This window comes from Kryptolebias marmoratus, linkage group LG19 (genome assembly GCF_001649575.2).
Source record: "Kryptolebias marmoratus isolate JLee-2015 linkage group LG19, ASM164957v2, whole genome shotgun sequence".
NCBI classification, from domain to species: Eukaryota; Metazoa; Chordata; class Actinopteri; order Cyprinodontiformes; family Rivulidae; genus Kryptolebias; species Kryptolebias marmoratus.
The window spans coordinates 12,561,149-12,581,346 of NC_051448.1; the positions used below are offsets into that span (position 1 = coordinate 12,561,149).

The 20,198-nt window shown below is 40.1% G+C and overlaps 2 protein-coding genes across 6 annotated transcripts in view; both read left to right on the forward strand.

Annotated features, from left to right (window-relative positions):
- Nucleotides 1–3,850, forward strand: part of scml4 (Scm polycomb group protein like 4) — a 33,135-nt gene extending 29,285 nt beyond the window's left edge. For all 5 annotated transcript variants that reach the window (XM_025008372.2, XM_025008374.2, XM_025008373.2 and 2 more), the window contains one exon: nucleotides 1,201–3,850. In XM_025008372.2, the coding sequence (XP_024864140.1) occupies nucleotides 1,201–1,326 (126 nt within the window). In that variant the 3' untranslated portion in view covers nucleotides 1,327–3,850. The remainder of the gene's footprint in view (nucleotides 1–1,200) is intronic.
- A 755-nt stretch (nucleotides 3,851–4,605) lies between these two features.
- LOC119618011 (mitoregulin-like) lies at nucleotides 4,606–5,309 on the forward strand. Its single transcript, XM_037981679.1, has 2 exons — nucleotides 4,606–4,841; nucleotides 4,951–5,309. The coding sequence occupies exon 1, from the start codon at nucleotides 4,669–4,671 to the stop codon at nucleotides 4,837–4,839; it is 171 nt and encodes a 56-aa protein (XP_037837607.1). The 5' UTR covers nucleotides 4,606–4,668; the 3' UTR covers nucleotides 4,840–4,841; nucleotides 4,951–5,309.
- The last annotated feature ends 14,889 nt before the right edge of the window (nucleotides 5,310–20,198 follow it).

Consider the following 20,198-nt stretch of genomic DNA (forward strand, 5'->3'; position numbering starts at 1 on the left):
ATTTTTTATCCATTCATTCACTCCATACACACTTTTTTCACCATATTTTATTATCATAAAGTCAAACAATTCGCCCTGTGGGGGAGATCCAACCTGGGAGCTACTTTAACCCATTTCTTCTGAAATTGGGTGGGATATCCGCTTTAGACTGCAAACGTCTTCACAGAATTCACAACATCAGCTTTGTGACCGCTCTGCCTCTTATCACTTTAAGAGGGGCCTTTATTTCCTATAAAGGGCTTTAGGTTATCCTTACAGGTTTGGTTACCCGTTTTAGAAAAAACAAAACTGTAAGAAATCTACCTGCCTTATGCGCCGATAAGGTCTTCTCTAGGATTTCTCCTAGAACCAGTAGCCCTGTGTTTTTGTGTCTGTCCCTGCTTAGGCTGCTGCCCCCGCGACCCGACCCCGGATAAGCGGAAGAGAATGGATGGATGGATGGATGTTAGCAAAATATCTCATGAACCACTGGATGAATTTTAATGGAACTTGCAGAAAGTAATCACTGGACGTACCTCTACGACTGATTAACCTTTGGAGTTAGCCAAATTCAAGATGGCTGCCACAGCTAACTGGACAAAAAAAATATAAAATTGTCTACCGCTCCATCAGCTTTACAGATACTGAGCTAAAATCTGGTGTGGCAGTAGCTGAGAGTGATCCCCAGCACACATTCTGAGCGTTCACAGATTGCGCAGGAACTTTGCTTAAAATCTGCTTGTTAACTTTGTGGCATCAACCCTGTTTGTCTGTTAGTGAAATATCTCATGAACCACTGCACAGATTTTAAAGAAACTTTCAGAAAGGAATTGTTGGACATACATCTACAAGTGATTAACCTTTGAAGTCAATCTCATTTAAGATGACCACCACAGCTAGTTGACATTAGCAAACAGAACAATGGCTGTAACTCAGTCAGTTTTACAGATACTGAGGTAGGATTTCATGTGTGATCAGCTGAGAGTTCTTCACAACACATAGTCTGAGCGGTGCATCTCATGATATTTCATGAAATTACACACATTTTCGAGATTTGACCAAAACTGTCTTTCCTCCAACATAACGTTTAATACTCTGTTATGAAATGCAGCACGTAAAATGCATGCCTTCAAGGAATGCATTGCCTCTAATTTTATTTTATTTTTTAAACTCTATAGTGCACATTTTGTTACTCCCAGGACTATGTGCGCTGTGTTTCAGGAAATAGACGGAGACGCCCTGCTGCTGCTGAAAAGCGAGACGATGATGAAGTACCTGGGGCTGAAGCTGGGGCCTGCGCTCAAACTCTGCTACCACATCGACAGACTCCGACAGAACTGGTTGTGATCGGCTGCGGAAAAAAAACGAACCTTCACGCTGCTTTCATTCAAACTTCACCCATCGGCGTCGGCGCCTGGTGGCGTCCGCTGCATCCCAACAACCTGCGTTTCGTTGACCGATTTGACATCTTGCATGCACACGTAAGGACTATTTGCAGCCGAAGCTGATATTTCATTTTCACCTTTTGTTTTCCTGACGGGCTTCAGATTGTAAAATATTTCTCTGCCTACAGATGGCAGCTACTGTATATTGAAACCTGTCAGCAGCATTAATTTGAGCCGACCACATTCGTAGCCACACACACATACAAAAATCTGGTGCTTTACCTCTGATCATATTTATGTTACTGCTAAGTGTTTTTCTGCTGCTTGTTTCTAAAAAACAAGATTTTCCTTTTAAATCTTCTGGACACAAACTGCTCCGACCACTGTCAAGCTCCTCTTTTCTGTAATTTTGAAAGTATTTGATTGTGACCAGCACTTGCACTGTCTCTGATTCGTCTTTCTTTACTAATTCGTAAACATAACTGCAGTATTACGGTGCAAAGGCACAGGTTTGTCACACCACAACCATTATTTCTTCACTCGTGAGCTAATCCGTTACAACGTCGGGCTCAAGAGGTTTCGCTCCTAAAAGGTACGCTGATGTGCGCAAAGCCATTTATCGGGCGATTAATTTTAAACAAGGTGAGCATTTCGGACCGCAGCGCAGCACAGCAGTTCAGCCATAAGACGTGTCACCAGTCAGTCACAAACAAGAAGGAGAAAAGACACCGCTTTGTAAAAGTATCTGATTCACTTGAAGTTGTAAACATGAAACTCATACCAGTTGGTGCTCTCTAACAGTTGCTGCCACTACAATGTCACTTAAAGGGATAGACCAGATATGTGGACAGGTTATTAAGGATAATTATTTTGCCTGTTGTAGATGTTTCTTTAATCAGTCTCAGTTTGGAGAAACGGGAGTTTGGTTTTTACCAGACTGATGAGCGGACAGCTTGTCGTGACTAAAGCAGATTTGTGCCGTTTTGACGTCAGTCCTTCAAGCTTCGTGAGAGCTCGTGCCGTCTTCTTTTGGATTTTTGCGTTATTCTGTTATTCCTGCAGAGACATGATATTTCTTCTGGAGGTGTCCCGAGCTGTAACAGAGGTGCTACACGTAGCTGCTGCTGCTGCTACTGATATTACAGTCGTGTAATGTCAAGTTGACAACTTTTAAGAGCTGCGTTTGCATGAGCTGCCATGAAACCTGCTTTAATTTAGGCCCCTCTTGGACCCCTATTCCTCCAAACTTAGGCTGTTTAAAGAGCTATCTACAACAGGTAAGATACTAATGGTCGTAACTGTTTACAGAACCCCACTTAGGCACCTTCACACCGTGAGCTCCACAACCTATCAGAAAGTGGCTGGATTGTGACAAGTTAGAAAAAAAAAAGTCTCTTTCGGAGTGAAGGCCATCATGGTGCTGCTCTTAACATTCACCAGCTAATTTCACCGTCCAGTACCCTGACCGTGCTCCGTACGCCCTCTTTGACACAACTCTCTTGGATCGGGATGCAGCGAGGGGTATCACTTGGGCACGCGGTTGTTTCCACGACCTTGTCACGATTACAACTGCAAGCGCGGACGTGCGGGCAGCGTGGCCAGCCCTGCTTCGGATTCTCATTCCTAATATGGGCCCGGCAGGACCCTGCGATGGCCAGCGTCGTTGTCCGGTGTAAAGGGGCGCCTTAAAAAAGATCAGAGCTGTCCCTTTGATGCAGTCAGACCAGCATCTTCTCAAACACTTTATCACTTGTCTCATTTTGACTCTCAACAGTCAAACCTCTTTTTGATACCATTTTTGAGCATGAACGCCTCAGTATTTCATCGCAGAATTGTAAAAGGAGGAAACCGTTGTTTTTGCATTAACTTGGACAAGGTTATGCAGCCTTAGAGTTTTCTCTTACGATGCTGTACAGACAACACTGTGTTCAACTTAATTCAGTATATGTCAAACTTTTGCTTAAACTCAAACTATTTTTTCTCAAACTTGTACTTTGATGTTTACTTATGCTTATGTTTTCTGTTTTTTTTTTTTCCTTGTATGCTACAAGAAAACATCCACGAGTTACAGAATGTGTTTTTTGTGTTTTTGTGTATTCCATGAATGTCTTAAAGCCCTTTGTCAGCGCTGCGCATGGATAATGTATGAAACAAGGACACAGACGTAAAAACAACAAACAAACCAATGACACTCGCAGCAACAGAGACACAAAACAACCGCACACGACACAGGCACAGTTTGTTGCTTGTGAATATTTCATACCGTCTATCTTACAAATGTTTGGTAAAGACTGGGTGGTCATTTTAAATCTCCTGATGCTTGTTTTCTGTCTCATTTTGGCTATTTTGTATATTTCTGTGATCATTTATCACATCTTTGTGTCTTTGGTGTCTCACATGAGCCTGAAATTGCTTCTTCTTGTGTTTGTAGAGTTATTTTTAATACATTATTATTTTAAATCTCAGCAGCTACGGGTTCAGTTTGTTCACATTTAAAGCACTTTGTCTCATTTTTGTAGCCATACTTTGCATTTGTCATTTTTGACATATTTTATAATTGTTTTCTGACTTTACCTTTAACAAAAGACAAGGAGCGCCTAATCCTAAATCATGTAGGCTTGCACAGTAATTTGTAATAGACCATAACATTTAATTTACAAAAAACAAGGTTCTACAAACCTAAATCTAATGGTTTGCAATAGCTTAACACACACGTGTTGCGCATGAGCACTCTTAAAAAGACATTTTGTATTATTTTTCAATGAATGAGTTATAGCTTTTTATGTTTATTTAGCAAAGAAAATTATTCTGTTTGGTTTTTTTGAAAAAATACTTCCAGCTAACTTCTTTTGATTAGATATGTCAATATAAATCAATAATACGTAATGTTAAATTATTTATTTACCCTTAGAGTGGAGTGAACTTGTATGAAAGACCATTTTGCCACTTGAAAAAAAGGTCGAAGTCATAATTATAAGATATCTCAAAGTTACGACTTAGCATCCCATATGAGATACATTTTGATTATTATGAGATGTCAAGTTCTAATTTGGGGATATTAAGTCATATTAATGCTAAATTATAATTAAGAGATACTAGCTCATAATATTACTTAGAGGATGTTTTATTTTTCACCACAGTGGTGGAAATTGACTTCCAAAGAACAAAGTGAGAGAAATCACAAACCACCTAAAAATAAAAAGCTTCGACTCTTATTTTGAAAAGAGTTTACGCTGTATGGTTGACTTCCTGTACGAGCGTTTCCGGAAACAGCCGACTCCAGAGCGGGGCGGGGAGGTAAAACATGGCGGATTTTTCGGAAAGGACACTCCAGGTCGCCGTAGTGGTTTCTTTCGCCGTGGGCTTCTTGTCGGGCTGGCAGGCGAACAGGATGAGGAGGAAGTTTCTGGACTGGAGGAAGAAACGACTGCAGGACAAACTGTCAGAAACACAGAAGAAGCTGGACTTAGCTTGACGGTAACGACAGATGTCCTGCCTTTCACCGTGAATTAACAACCGCAACTGGATATCCTTGAGTACTTTTTTCACCCTTTTAATATTTCTTAACCCTTTATTTATGTGACAGGCTGCCCGCGAGGGTGCTGTTTCCTGGCTGTCCTTCATGTCTCTGACCTGTGTCTCCTGAAGAGCGGTGTCCTGACTATCTGCGCTACCCATCAATGTCCTACCTTGTGGCAGTGCGCATGCGCACACCGATGTTTTAGCCAATAGGACTCAAGAGGCAGCCCGAATAATCAGAAGCTCCCTCTCTGTTCATGCATGCATTCATATGGAGGAACTTGGGGATTTTGTATTTTGTGGTTCCTATTCTGGTGGGGGCTTTTTTTCATATCTGAACAAATAAATGTTTGTTTATTTTCCTTGTCCACGCTAGAATACACTTAACATTGTTAACCCCCCCAAAAAATAAAGCCTTTTTTTCAACTTCTTGTATGATGTTTCCATCAAAGTATGAGGGAGAGTTTGTAAATCACACAAAAATCAGTGTAGGTTCCAGCTTAGCATTCGTTGAGCTTGTACCTGTAAAAAAAATTAGTAATATAAGTGAAACCTGTTTTACAGGTTTTGTGTTATTCTGCCACCTGCTGGACGAAAAACATAATTGCAGCCACAGACAAGTGGTGTCAAAACCTGGTCCATGAGGGACAATGTCCTGCATGTATTATTTGTTTCTCTGCTTCATCACACTTGATTTGAATAAATGGGTGATTAACAGGCTTCTGCAGAAGCTGAGGACAAACCGACGAGCTAACTCAACCACAGGAGATGCAGGATAGTAACTAACCAGGACCAGGACTTGGCTCAGATGGGTTAGACAGTCCCAAGTAGTCTTTCAGATTGCTTTTTTTACTTTGATATACTAACAAAAAATGCACAACTCATGGAAGTTAGGACTATTTTAGCTCTTCATCATGCAGATTATAGAATGTTAAGAACTCGGTTATACACTTATGCCAAATTTATCAAAATTAGCGCCATAAAAACATTGCACGACTGAAGTTTGTCATCATGTTGACACAATTTAACTTGCAGCTCATTAAATCTCCCACTATGAGCACAATATTCACACAAAGTTCCTTAACTGTAATTAAATGTAATGCATGTTTATCAACTTAATTTAAACTTTAGTCATAATTGGATGCAGTAATCTCTTAAGTTAATTTTAAATAAGTGGTTGAGAGCTAAACTTATTAAAGTTTTGTGTCAAAGTGTTTGTAATTATTAGGTAGCTTGATTGCCGTGGGGGAAGTTGGTTGGCAATAAAAATTTGAGAAAGTAAAATGTCTTTTGGACAGATTCAAAATTGCTGTTAAAATTAAAAGAAATGACAAATAGCCACTGCTGGACAATCAAATGTATGGATTCAAGAAGTCACAAAGTTCCAAATAAGCAAAAATATGTATAAAGCAAATATCAGTAACTTCATCATCCAGACCTGCAGCCCTACCTGGAGTCCAGGATGTCAGGTCGCACGATGAAAGCAACAAACACTGAACGATGTTCTCAAATGAAAGCATCCAGACTGAGCCGAAAGGGAGCTGAAGGCAGATCTTTTGAGAGGTTTGATGGCGAGGAACTGACTCTTGGTGGAACTGGTTTAAATTTGTTGACCGAAGGTCACCTCGGAAGCAGCTTTCAAAGCAACTTCGGCAAGATAAACTCATCAGGCGTTGACAGAGAATCACCATTTTCTTTCCTGCAAGACAAAGAAAACTCCCATCTCCTGCGTGCCACGTGCATCCTCTTATGACCAGACTCGTACTGGGATCTGTGCTCTTTCCAAATGTGGGGTTTGCCGGTTGCTGCTTCAACAGATGGATGGATGGAGGCATAAGAGCTGTTACTGTTTAGCGGTGGTAAATTCTCTTTCATTTATTCACTCAATAATTGCCACAGACTTTCTTCGTTCGACATAAACAACGGTCTGGATTGTAGATTTTCATGCAGAGAATATCATGAATTAGAAAGCCACCCATCAAGGTTCGTGTCTAGAAACAACACAGCATGTTTTATTGAACATGTTGTTTGTTTTATCCCCAGTGCTGGCAAGCTAAGCATTAAACACTTAACTGCATTAACAGCGCGTCACATAATAAGTCAAATGTTTGGATTTTTTCAATCCCAGCCGTCGATGTTGATCCCTCTCTGAGTCTGTCTCTAGGTGGAGCTGGTGCTCTTTAGGTCTGCATCCTGCACACAAGAAGTCCAACACCCCCCCTGCGCCCCAACCTCCAGCCTTCCAGTCACTGACTCTGAAATTAGATCTTGTGTGCAGATCTCTCTTTTTCATCATTACCAGCTGAGCAGCCCTGTGTCTCAACAAGCTTTTGACAAGACCTTAAAAAGTTGTGTTTTTTTTTCTTTCTTCCTCCTCCCCCGTAGCATTTTGTCAATGACTCGAGAAGGAGGCAGATCAGTGGAGGTTAAGCTTCGACTCATCCAGGAATATACAGACGTTTCCTGCTTATTTATATACAGAATGTATGTATCAGGGCTGCGCGGGGGGAAAAAGTGCAAAGCTGCGAAAATCCCTCCACATTTTGACAGTCCTCAAAAAAAAAAAAAGAAACCTGACATAAAAAGCTTCTCTGAGGATATTTTCAGAGATGATCCAGCGCTTCCCATTAACGAGAGAAAAATGATGCTAATTTCCAAGGGTAGATTTTAATTATCTTAATTACTTTAATTAAAAGTCTGCACCCCTTAGTTGCAGTTTGGGTCATTTTTTTTTAGTAATGTAATCTAAAGGTGTCACATTAAGTAGTGTGAAAATGTCTTATTAGACAGTTAGCAGGGGAGCATATGCGTGGCAGAAACTGGTCCCGTGTGAACTCTTTTTGACGTTTTCATTAGGACTCAAGTTTCTAATATCCGGTTTTATGAAGAACTAAAACTTTGTAGCTTTTAATAATCAGTTGTTCAAGAGAATCCCGTCATTAATGAAAGGCCTGGTGTTCCTACCGCCTTTCATGCCAGAGCTTTGAGAAATAATGGTGCTGTAGCCTTACCTAGATGCTGGGAACAACTCTCAGCTACCACCACGCCAAATTTCAGCTTAACATTTGCAGAACTGACAGAGCCATAACTAGTTCTGCGTTGGCAAAGCTCAACCGGCTGTGGCGGCCATCTTTATTCAGCTTGACTCCAAAAGTTAATGAGTCGTATCTGTTCATCCAGTGATTACTTTCTGAGGTTTTACTTAAAACCTGCTCTCCAGTTCATGAGATATTTTGCTAACGCTACTGTCAAACTGACACACAAATGCACACAGACACAAGAAAAATGTTATTACCCGCTTTTTGGTCGCAGACAGTATTATAAGTAAGGAGAAATGTGGCAATTGTGTCCAGGATACAAAAATGCCACCTGGTTGGATATTTCATAAATAATAGTTAAAATATATTAATAAATACACATATATTTGCCGCCCTGCAATGGACTTGCGACCTGTCCAGGGTGTCCCGCCTCTCGCACAGTGACTGCTGGGGATAGGCACCAGCTCCCCGCGACCCGGAATGGAGAAGCGGGTAAAGAAAATGGATGGATGGATGGATATATATTTGCCTATTGAGTTGCACAGCCAAGCTTTTGGGGAGAAATGAAAAGGTTTACAGTTTAGCAGAAACAAAATATGAGTGTGTTTGTGTCTTGGGTTCTCAACAGGGTGTTTTTGTCCCCCAGTGTCCTCTGTTGTTCCTAAATTGTGATGAATAGCTCTCTGAGATAGGCTGCAACTGTCTGCTCTTTGTTTACTTTACAACCAGCTGTGCGTGACAACAGAGGAGCCGGAGCGAGCGGCCGAGAGGCAGACGAGGCGGCGATGCTGAGCAGGAGAAATAGTTCACATCGACTGCTGTGATTGATCTGATTTTCCTAATTGGCACGAAGACCTTAGAGCGTGTGTCCTTCGTCTATATTGAGTGCGCTCAGGGAGTGTCATGTTTAATAAGCTTCCTGATTGGCTTTCTGCTTGTGTGATTGTGCCCTCTGGCCACTGAGAGAGCAGAGAGGTTAGACGTGGCGAGGAGGGTTGCCTTTTTCTTTTTCTTTTTACTACATAGGGGCGGGCGAATAAATAACAAGGAAAGTGTAAATGCTGAGTGCCGAATGACTGCTGAAATTTGATGAAGCTGAAACTGAGTTAATAAAGCTAAAAGAAGCAGAACACTGGCTAAAAGCTAAAATAAGTACAACTTCATCTAAAAGCTAAAAGAAAACATTTAGTTAAAAGCAAAAAAACAGCTAAAAACAAAAGTAACAAAATAGCTTAAGAAGACAAAAGCAGAGCTGAAGTCTGCAGAACCAAATTAAAAAGACAACAATGTTTTTAGGGAATTAAAAAAAAATTATGTATTTGTATTTGTATAATTTTTATCATTGTTTGCACAATTACGTAGAAGTGGTTAGATTCTAAAACAACATACAGAAAAAGAGAAACAGGAAAACAATAATGTGTATAAATAAAAGGCTTCAGCACAGTTTGATAAACACGCTGAGAAATGGCTTCTTTTACTGCACTGTCTTAATTGTGTGTGTGTGTGTGTGAACATGTGTGTGTGATGTTCAGTGAAGCATAAAGGATACTGGTTTTAGTTTTCAGCACTTAATTAACTACAACATACATACGATGCCATTTATACCCGTGTCTCTTCCAAGTTTCACAAGCTAAAATTGCTTCTGTATTTTGAGTGAAATTTTTCTCCTTATCATTTATAAAGGATCCACAAAGGGCGAAAAAAAGCTGAAAATGCTATAACTGTACATATAAATAAGAAAAGTTCTTGGTTTAACTCACAGCTGCATACTTTGAAGCAGAGGAAGCTGAAAAGGACGTGGTGCTCCCCTGATTTAAACGGGTTTAAAACAATAATAATAACACTTAGAAAGCTCTTTGTGAAGCTGGTTCTACTTATTATTCATCGTTAAGGGTGGAGAAGAAGAACAACACCGGGCCGTTTTTTCCAGCGCTGTAAGCCAGGCTGACAAAGAGTCGGAGCCGTGTTGAATTATCCTTTCTCACACTCATGGCTGCCTTCCCACTATTGTCTCTGATGCACAGAAGCTTTAGATTTGATTTAGAACCTAATTTGCGCTTTGAGTGCTCCTGTTTGCTGATCCTTCTGAAAACACAAACAAACTATAGTTTAATTTGAACCATCGTCTTCTTTTCCAGGCTCGGTCCCAACCAAGCTTCCCCTCACTGAAGTGACCCTGCTGGAGAGGATCAGTGTATTTATATTGACAGACTTCGTCAGTATGGACAGACTGTCAGTCACCCGCAAGGCTGTTTGCACAACAGTGATTTGTTAGAAGAGTTTCAGTCAGGATGGTCAATGAGAAAAGACATCTCATTTAGCCTCAGACAATGGATTGGAGTCTGAACTTGTCATGGTAAATCTCAGCGCCACATTTGATAAAATCTGTCAAAAACACTCCACCTGTCTTCAACGTATTTGAGAAAAATAATGGCTCTTATCTGGTCTGAGAAATATTTATCTTTTTTGCCCCGACACCATGTAAGACGGGCAATGATGCAATTGCCCTTGTTAGCAAAATATCTCATGAACCACTTTGCAAATTTTAAGGGAATACCCAGAAAGTAGTTGCTGGATGTACATCTACAGCTGATTAACTTTTAGAGTCAATCCAATTCAAGATGGTCATCACACCTAATCAACCTTTAAAAACACAATATTTACTATAATGCAGTCAGTTTCACATATATTGAGCTAAAATCTGATGAGGTAAAAGCTGAGAGTCATTCCCAACACAAACTCCAAGTCCTTACAGATCTCACGAGCTCTTAATACTAGCTAAAAGCCAAAATGTTTTTGTTCAACTTTTGACCAAAATGGCTGTAATGGCATCTGTTTTTCTTAGTTTAAAACTCGGGCATGAAAGGTTGCAGGTGATACGCATTTCTTCAAAGAATGCTCAGCCTTTAATTGTCTTATATTCCAGTTTGTTCATTTAAATGTTAAGTCCCCCTCAGCCCCCTCTGGAGTCGAGGAGTTCCACAGGTTTGTGTGTTTGGATCAATGCATTTCATTTTAAGTATTTCTGTGGTAATATTTTTATTCAGAAGTATTTCATGCCACGCTATACTATAGTAAAATGATCTTCTAGATGGAAAACATCAGGTTACACAGAGATAAAGGCCTGGATGACATGTATTTTTAGCTATTAACTAAAAAAAATAGACTTTAATATCTATAGGTGTAAACGTCTCAATCTCTTCTAGTGGCATTTTATATGCTGAACTGAAGTTACAGATGTAAACCTCTTTCTGATGGTTTTCAGTGTCAAACAATGAATAACATAACAATATTGCAAATAATATAAGTGTTTTATATATATATATATATATAAAACACAAACACAGACAACAAAGCATGGAGACGACACTTTACTCCAATCTAACCTCACCTATCAGTGAGTGTTTACATGTTTATGGATGAATAGGACCACATCTTCACAATAAATACTAAGAATAAAGATAGTAACATGCTGCAGAGACTTCCATTTAAACTGTGATGTGATTATGTCTCACTTTATTTGATCTAGGCTTATTCGGTAACATCCTTTCCAAGGGACATTTATGTAAACAGAGACAGAGCAGCGACACCTTCGTTCCGTTTGACAGCAAATGAATGGTTCTGCGTGGGTGCTTGTGCAGATAGATTTAATGAACAGCACATTTACGACCGTTTGACAAACTGGCGTTACAGAGAATCGGATCAACATTAAGGTTTATTTTTCAGGCAAATGCCCTCATCCAACGTAACCCTTTTTTTAAAAATATCTTTTTACTGCAACCCGAAAGTCTTATAGAAGCAGAATATTTTTTTTTATATTGCAACATTCATACTGTAAACGCTTGATGATGAGGCTAAACATAATTTGGAGACATGTCTGAACTATGGTATATGTGGCAAAATTCTCATGTAAAATGTGTCTGATGACATTCTGATGCCAGGTCAAACAGCTCTTTAATTCTGTCTGCTCTGACGTCAACTATGTTTGGAAGCCTTGTGACAGAATTGTGTTTTTTGTGGTCATTGTTGTAGTTTTTGGTGTTTAGAGTTAATTTCTGTTTGGTATTGGGTTTCTAATCTGAATTATTCTGTTGAGATATGCCCTTAGTTTTGTTCTTATGGTTATACCACCAGATGTCCTAAGTTGCCTCTGCTCTAGCTGTTCACCTACCACCTGTTTTCTGTTTGTAATCAGCACACCAGCGGTCATTCAGTCCCCTCTACCTGGACACATACTCCCTATTTCTTCAGCTGCTTTATTCAGATCCTCTTTATATCTCTATATGTCTTGTTTTGATGCCTAACTTGGTAAACTTATTAAAAGTCTTGCTCATCCTAGATTTAGTCTCCAACGCCCCTGTACTTGGGTCCTTCAGCATTGTGTCAATAAATCTTGTACTCATTATCTTTACAGTAGACATTTTCTGGCGTCTCACCTCGGCGAAATAACTTTTTTTCCAATCCTGTGGGATTTCTGCTTGACATTTTTTCAAATTAAATTTATAAATAAATCACCGAGCTGAGTTTTTCCCAGTCTCACTTACTGGTTTTGTTTCATGCCGCTCAAAACTCTGCATGGTTTCACCAGTGTAATGTACCGACTGAGCACACATTAACTCCAAATCCTGCTCTGACTTTAGGTGGAAGAATGTTTTTGTTTGTCTGGCAGCTCAGCATCTAATGAAAATAGAAAAAAAAATTCTGGGAGCTTCCACTTTTCTCTGTATATTTATGATGCTCAGACATGCCCTCGTGTCTTTTCTGCATTGTTAATGAAGGGGTGAGGCCAACATCTCCCCTCTAACTCGCATCCTCATTATTTTGCCTAGAACAGACTTTTGTTCTCCATCTCGGGACAATCAATCCTATATATCTTACAGAAAAGTATCAGTTTATTGCTTTAAGACAATCAGGAGTGAAAAGGAAAACGTAAGCTGCTATTTACTTGAACAAATAGGTAAGATTCAAATTGGAATAAACAGCTGTGATTGATATGACAAGTTATTTAACCCCAACTGGTGCTTCTTATCCCTTGAAGAGCTATAATAGATTTCAGAAGGGATTACAATGCCAGGATTCATTGGGCTCAAATTGCAAAAGAAATGTTCAGGGAGCAAGAGACATCCCTTCCACAAATTATCTCCGCTGAGAGTCCTTTGGGACGGGTTGGAGCATTTATTCATCAACAATACAAGATAGAACAAAACAAAGCTCTTGTGCGAGCTGTTAGTGCTCAGAGTATGTGTTGGGGATAGCTCTCAGCTACCACCTAATCAAATTTCAGCTTTATATCTGTAAAACTGACTAAGTTATAGCCATGTTTGGGTTTGCTAAGGTCGATTAGCTGTGGCGGCCATCTTGATTCAGGTTGACTCCAAAAGTTGATCAGTTATAGATACATGCACACCAAATAATTACATTCTGTGAGTTTTGCTAAAATCCATCCAGTGATGCATGAGATATTTTGCTAACAGACAGACAAAACAAACACATGCAATTACATATTTGCGCTGCCTTTAATGGCGGTGGCAATCAAAATGTCAACAATAACGTATGTCATAATTGAATTTAACGATTATCATATGAAGGTGTAATGCTTTACCGGTTTTTCTTTTTTTTGGTGGACAGCCTGCCCCAGATTTTTTTATCTCCTACCTGTGACCCGCAGCTCATTCCACTCAGACGAGCGGGATCTTTGTGTTCTCATCAACCTGCTGTTTTCAGAGTGTGTTCACTGGTTTAATGAAGTGTGTGGTAATGGTAGTGGCCCGCTGTGTTCGACCTTCATTTCCCTCGAACTGTGCCTGCTCTAAAAGGATGCTCCAGCTCTGAGTAAAAGCACCAAATGGATGACGGATGCGACATGAGAGAACCCGTACCTGCTGCTCGCCATGGTCATTTTTGCCCCCCCCACCCGTCTTTGCTTTTTCAGTTCTGAGGGCACTTGAACAATCTCAAGGTAGTATTTGTTGCTTCAGTTAGAAGGTTAAACCACTTTAACAGCCCTGTGCTTTTACTGCTCTTTGAAAACTTCAGAGCACAAAGGTTCACCAGCCGAAAAAAATATTCTGCACAGAATGTTTCCGGACTGTATTATAACAAACAAGCCATATTCCGTGGCTACGTGTGTTATCTACTTGACAGATGTTCGACCGAAGATTAAAGTAACCCTATATGATCCATTTATATCATGCAAGAAGTCGTCAAGTCTATTAAAAAGTCTATTAAAGATTCTGAACTTGCAAACCTCAGACTAGTCTGCCAAACTTTAATCTTTTTTCCACCCAACGTCTAATACATCTGCCTAATGTAGCTTGAACCTAGGCTATATTTTACTTTGGGCACAAGAACGTTCATCTATAAAAGCCATTAGGCAGCGCATTCTAAAATACAGACCTGGGAGAGCTGAATGAATAGTATAAAAAAACCCAGGTAACTGAAAACTAATGTAAGAGAGGAAAAATAAAGGATATGGTGTTTTGAGGCTTGCTGCTGAAAGACTGTGTCCTGACAACGTGACGTTTAGAGCAATGGGGAAACTTATATCTCGAGATTCTGTGAAATGTAGCTTCCTGATGTAGGTTAAGTTCCTGACCAGACTGACACGTTATCAGCTAGTCCGTGCATGGCTAAGATCATAGCGGATCGCCAATATTTCCCAGCTGTCCATGCAAATAAAATTTTATAAACCTTTAAATAAACCTTTTACCTCCATCCATTTCATCCATCCTGCTAGAGGTACTCCAGGCTACAGTTAGCTGCAGCCACTTTTTGCCATTGCAAATAATCATAGAAGTATATTTGAATAACCATGTCATCAAAATGGACAATGGTTTAAAAGGTATTCATTGAAAAGTCGTGTAGAAAGGGCAAAAAAATATGAATAAAAATTTCTAAATAAAATCTGCACACAAGTTTTAGATGATCATCATTTAGTTTTTTTTTTTTTCAGGGTCAAGTCAAGTGTGCTTTTAGCAGCAGCAGGACACAATGGAAGGCAAGTCAAAATGTTTTAGTTTGAAAAACACAGGAAGTACCGACCTCTGTGGGAACAAAGAACTGATGTAGTTATGATGTAGGCATGATGTAGATAATAAAAGCAGGGTTTTCCAGAGATTAATGCTCCCACTAATTTTTCCTTTTTTGCAGGTTTGTGGATTCCAGGAGTCCAAAGAGTTGGCGGCGAGGGGGAGAGCGGACAGGCAGGTGAGGTTTTCAGCTGAGTATAGGCCGAGGTGGCTTATCCTCTTTCCTGTTTAGAGGAATGAGATGGATTTCTTCATCGGATTTCTTCTTCAAGGACTGAGTGGATGTTCACCAAAGGGATGACTGCAGGTAAGGTCACATGTAAGGACTGTTTTTCACAAGATTTACTTAAAGACCCCAGGAGGGCTGGAGGCTAAACTTCCACCGTGTAACTTTCAACAGTCTGACAAAGAGCGGTGTCTCAACTCAGCCTTAAGCAGCAGGTGAAGTAATCGCCATCTCACACCAGAGACAGGTCACCCTCAGGAGGCCACCTTGGGAACTGCACCTGCCTGGCTCTCCAGGGTGGTGAGGGGAGGAGGAGGAAGGAGAAACAGAGTCCTGGACAGACTGGGATCCTGACAGGAGTTGTTTTAAAACGGCAGAAGTCCATGTCAATCTCATCGATCCCTTAGGAATTAAACTGAGGCCGTTCAAAAAGCTGTTTGTGTCAAACAAGGTATTAATTGTTAATATTCTTTCCATAGACCCCTACTTTAAAAGATTTTTTTTTGAAATATTGCTTTAAGCACAGAAAAGAAAGAAAAGAAAACATTCATACTTGCAAAATGCTAAAACTTTTCTTTTTTCCTCTTTTTCAAGGAGGATTCCTTAATGTCAAAATGCTGTAGGGCTAAAAACCAGATGATGCAAACATAAATTAGAGGTTTGTAGCTGCAGCTTGTTCTGCGGCTGAAGAATTGACACGTTCTGGCAAAGAGCATAGAAAACAAAAGGGCACCGGCTGGAGGAAAATAAACTGATGGAACACGAGGGCAGCAATCAGAGCGCAGCAAGGAGATGCATGCTCTGCAGCGCTGCATGCTCTGCAGCGCTGCTGGTAGTTGTTGTTGTTGTCGTTGTTGTTTTTTTCTACTGCTGAGCTGCTCTCCATTTAAGCCATGTCAGGTCACCTCCTGTTTCATTACTTTACGAATTTATAACATAACCCTTTTTTTGCGACTATGCAGGCAAATCTGATGAGGACAGGTTGACAACAGTAGGCTGTGTCCTTATGTGAGCACAGCTGGCTGGAGACAGGAAAAAAAAAGACTTGTTCTCAAACTATTCTGATGTATGTAACAGCATCCAAACACAGTGCCACTCCCAAAGGAGAATCAATCACATCTACTGTATCCAGGCGTCACTGTGTGTCACATTACACATCCCCGCACATTTGGCAATTACTCCTTTAGGAAGAAGTTGTATTTTGACACAGGCTAGTAACTTCAGGCATAATTACTCTGGCTTGAAAAATTAACCTTTTAATGTGAGAAAGCGCAAGTGTAAAAGCTTGGGTTTGTGTGTTTTACGCTGCAAACGCACCGCTATTACAATATATGCACGCACACACGCGGTTTTAACAAGGGTAATATGCACACACAAAGTCAGCTCATCTGTGGAAACTGCTTATTCCAGCCGATGGAGTGTATAATTCCGGCATTGGAATAATAATGATGGCATTGTAATTCAGATGGATAGAGGAGAAATTAGATTCTGGGGCTGGGGGTGGGGGGGTTTGCATATTGTCATTATTGAGTTTGGCACTGGTCTCGTCGTGAAAGTGAAATGAATTGAGAGATGAGACGGTTTTTACATGTCTGACTTGCTGCACCGACCCAGTAGTCTCACCTCGCGGCAGCTTGTGACTTTAAAATAAACGTGCAATGCATCTTGGTTATCAAATGAAACATTAACTTACACGCACACTTACAGAAACAAAGTTAATGGATACAATCATATTAAACGCCCCAGCGATTACAACAAAGAGTTCTTTATTATTTTTTTTTTTTTTTATGCAACTTTTCCCCCTAAGCCACAAAGTTATTTAATGTGACTGATTTTCCCCTTGAAATCCTAAAAACAAAGTCACTCTTGCTTTGTTTCACACAAGCCAACAAACGGTTTAATCAAAGAGCACATTTGTATCTCCCTCCAGCAAACTCAGCATCCTACAGTCAGGAAGAATTGTCCCCTTTTATACATCATGGTGCTCCTTTGCTCAACAACCTTTTTTATGCCTAAAAGGCACAATCATCATGCAAAGAAGGGCTTTAATCTTTTTCGCTTCCCTGCTTTGTTTCTCTTGAGAATGTGGCCTGCTGTGAGAGGTTATTCGAGGCAGAATTTTCAAGCATGAGTCAATAAAGTTGGTGTTATTACCTAAAGAGGTTTATGACCTTTTATTATGGTGGGATGGAGATCTGCAAGTACACAGACAACATGCCAATATGTGATCACAGCCACACAGTGACAAGAAGATTTCTTGTTCCATGTGTTGACCTTTCTTGACCTGAAACGTCTCAGAGCTGCAGGCTTCATTCACTTAATCCTAATCTCAGGGATTATTTGTTAACTTCACCTTCAGAATTCGGGTGAAAGATTCTCCATAAGCAAAAAGTTTAAGACATCTCCCCAACTTACTGGATGCACTAAAAACTACAATGTTATATTGTTTTCCTAAAAATGATAAGACGCAGACATGACTAAATCTATACAATTTATGATCTGACAGCTTTGTGTCTTTTGGTCATGTAAAATAAAGGCATTTTTAGAGACTATTTCTTCATACCATACTGAGCCTTTGATTTTTTTCTGTTGGCCACTTGCTTTTTTTATTTTAAAATCCTTTTTGTACTTAAAGCAAGTAGCCTAGTGTTCAGTTGAAGTCTTTTCACCTGAAGCATCAAAAGAGCACCCATGTGAGATTTACTTTACAAGGACCCAGCAGCACTTTGAAATCCTTCAAGAAAATCTAGTTTGAACTCAGACAGCTACACTTATCTGCAACTGATTTATGACATATTGACATTCTTGATGGAATTAGTCACCTTAAATTTATGCAGCTATGCCCTTTACTTTCATTAATACAAGCATAAATGTTGGCAGTTTGGTCTTTTTAAATCAAGAATTAGTTTTTTCCCCAATAAGCTTCCAGACCCTGTAGGTTTTAATGACTGCAGAGGAAAAGTTTGACCTAAAAGTTCTGCAGGAGGACTTGTTTAAATTTGCTAGATGTAGTATACAAATAAATCATTATTGAGATTCAGTATTGGCTGCGTGGGATCCCCAGACTTTAGTTTGCGATGTTCATGGCCACAGTAGTCCCACTTCCCACTTCTGCCTCTCTGATTATTCACCAGAGGAGAAATCAGAGCAGTTAACACAAACAATCAAACAGAAGGGGGGGGTTCCAGTTTTAGGTCAAAGCAATTTCAAACAACCTTAAAAGACACTTCATCAGTGAAGAAGAAGACGGAGATCCTAAAGCAAAAGGTACAGAAAAAAATAGGAGGAACAGCCATGAACAGCAAACTGAAACACAACTCACTAAAACGACAAAAACAATGAAACTAGCTTTCCTTGAAGTAATGCACGTTGTCCGCCGCCTTGCTTGCCAAAGTTTCAAAGATCTTGCTTGATGGGGATGACTCTCTGCTACCACCACACCAAATTTTAGTTCAGTATCAGTAAAAACTGCTGAGTTATTGCCCTTTTTGTTTTTGTAGGGTTGATTGCCTTACAGCGCTTTGCTAACAGACAGACAAACACACGGGCAATCACACAATCGCCCACTTCTCATGGTGGAAGGATATATACAATTCACCTCAGTCCTGGTAGAATAAAAACACACAAGTAGGGATAATTACCACCCTAAATAAAAAAGGTGGCAACAGGACGTTTTTCATTTTTTTCAATTTCAGATAATTCAGAGCCTGTTAATCTTTATGGTTAGGGCAGATTGATGAGTCTGTGGAAACTCTTACCAATTGTTAATAAACAAACCATACTGTAACTTAGTAAAACTGGCTATAAAGTGTGATAAACCGTTTTAGAAAGCTGTCTTTCTGCTCCTTGAGTTTTACCTCCTATATTTACCCTCCAAATGCCATTGCCTTGTTTTGTCTTGCCACTCTGTTTGGTCCCTGTTTAGTGGGATCAGTGGTGCATACATAAGGAGAAAATAAAATTAATGAGCCTCTTGGTAAATAAATGAATTCTGACATTCGCCTCCCTGTTTTTTTCTTGCTTTCTGTTCACTGCAGTACTTACAGTTTAATCAGTTTTTCATTTAATGATTTCATCAATCTTCAAAAAGAGCACGCTCTCCCACCCCCCCTCACAATTTTACTCAGTAAACCTTTTGATAAGCTTGTTTGTATTAAAGTAAAGCACTTTTGGATCTGCTGTGACTTCACCAAGAGTGACTTTGAACAAGGATACTTTTGAGGAAGTGATGAATAAAGCCAAGCTAATGAAATTCTTTCCATACCATTTTGTGTCGTCTGTGTAGTTACCTGGCTTAGCCATTCACAGGGAGCACCTCTCAAGAAAATCTTCCTTTCATTCTCCCAATTTGTAAAGCTAAAGCCATCTCATTTTTATCTTGGACCTCGAGGGGAACTCATTTTGAAGAGATAAAAGGTTGATCATTATCAGGCCCTCGCATTTATCCTCAAATCTGACAGAGTTGGAGTTTAATCAGACGTGTAATCACACTCAGACATTGTTGAGCACACTTTGCACTCACGCTGGCTATTTAAATAGATGCACAAAGCCCGACTCATGATTTACAGCTGGCTAGGCGACGGTGGAGCCAAAAAATTCCTAATGCTACCTTGCAGCGACTGAAAGCAGAGCTGAAACTCCCTCATTTCGGCCTTATTGTCCTCTTTCATCTTCTGTCTATCTTTTCTTTTACCTTTGATCTTACATTTCTGACTTCATGACTGTATTCTGCTGCAGCACTTACACTCATATACAAAGAAAGAGGACAGAAAGCGTTGGGTGCTTTCAGTAAAGAAAATTGTAGACTCGTGTACAAAAAGTGCAGAGACAAAACTGCGCAAGCAGAGCGAGGAGCTCTATCATCCGTGGAACATCTGCTCGCCATCAAACGTGGCATCAAAGGCTGCTCGTTACTTGGATTGCATTAGCCTTCGTGGTGTTTCATCTTTGGCACGGCACAGAATTACTTCAGCAAACAGGATCGCTCCGGTGCTTGAGTGTCTGGGCGCCTCGGTCCCCGGCC

Coding starts and splice junctions, on each gene's coding strand:
- LOC119618011 (XM_037981679.1), top strand. CDS start 4,669: ATGGCGGATTTTTCGGAAAGGACACTCCAGGTCGCCGTAGTGGTTTCT.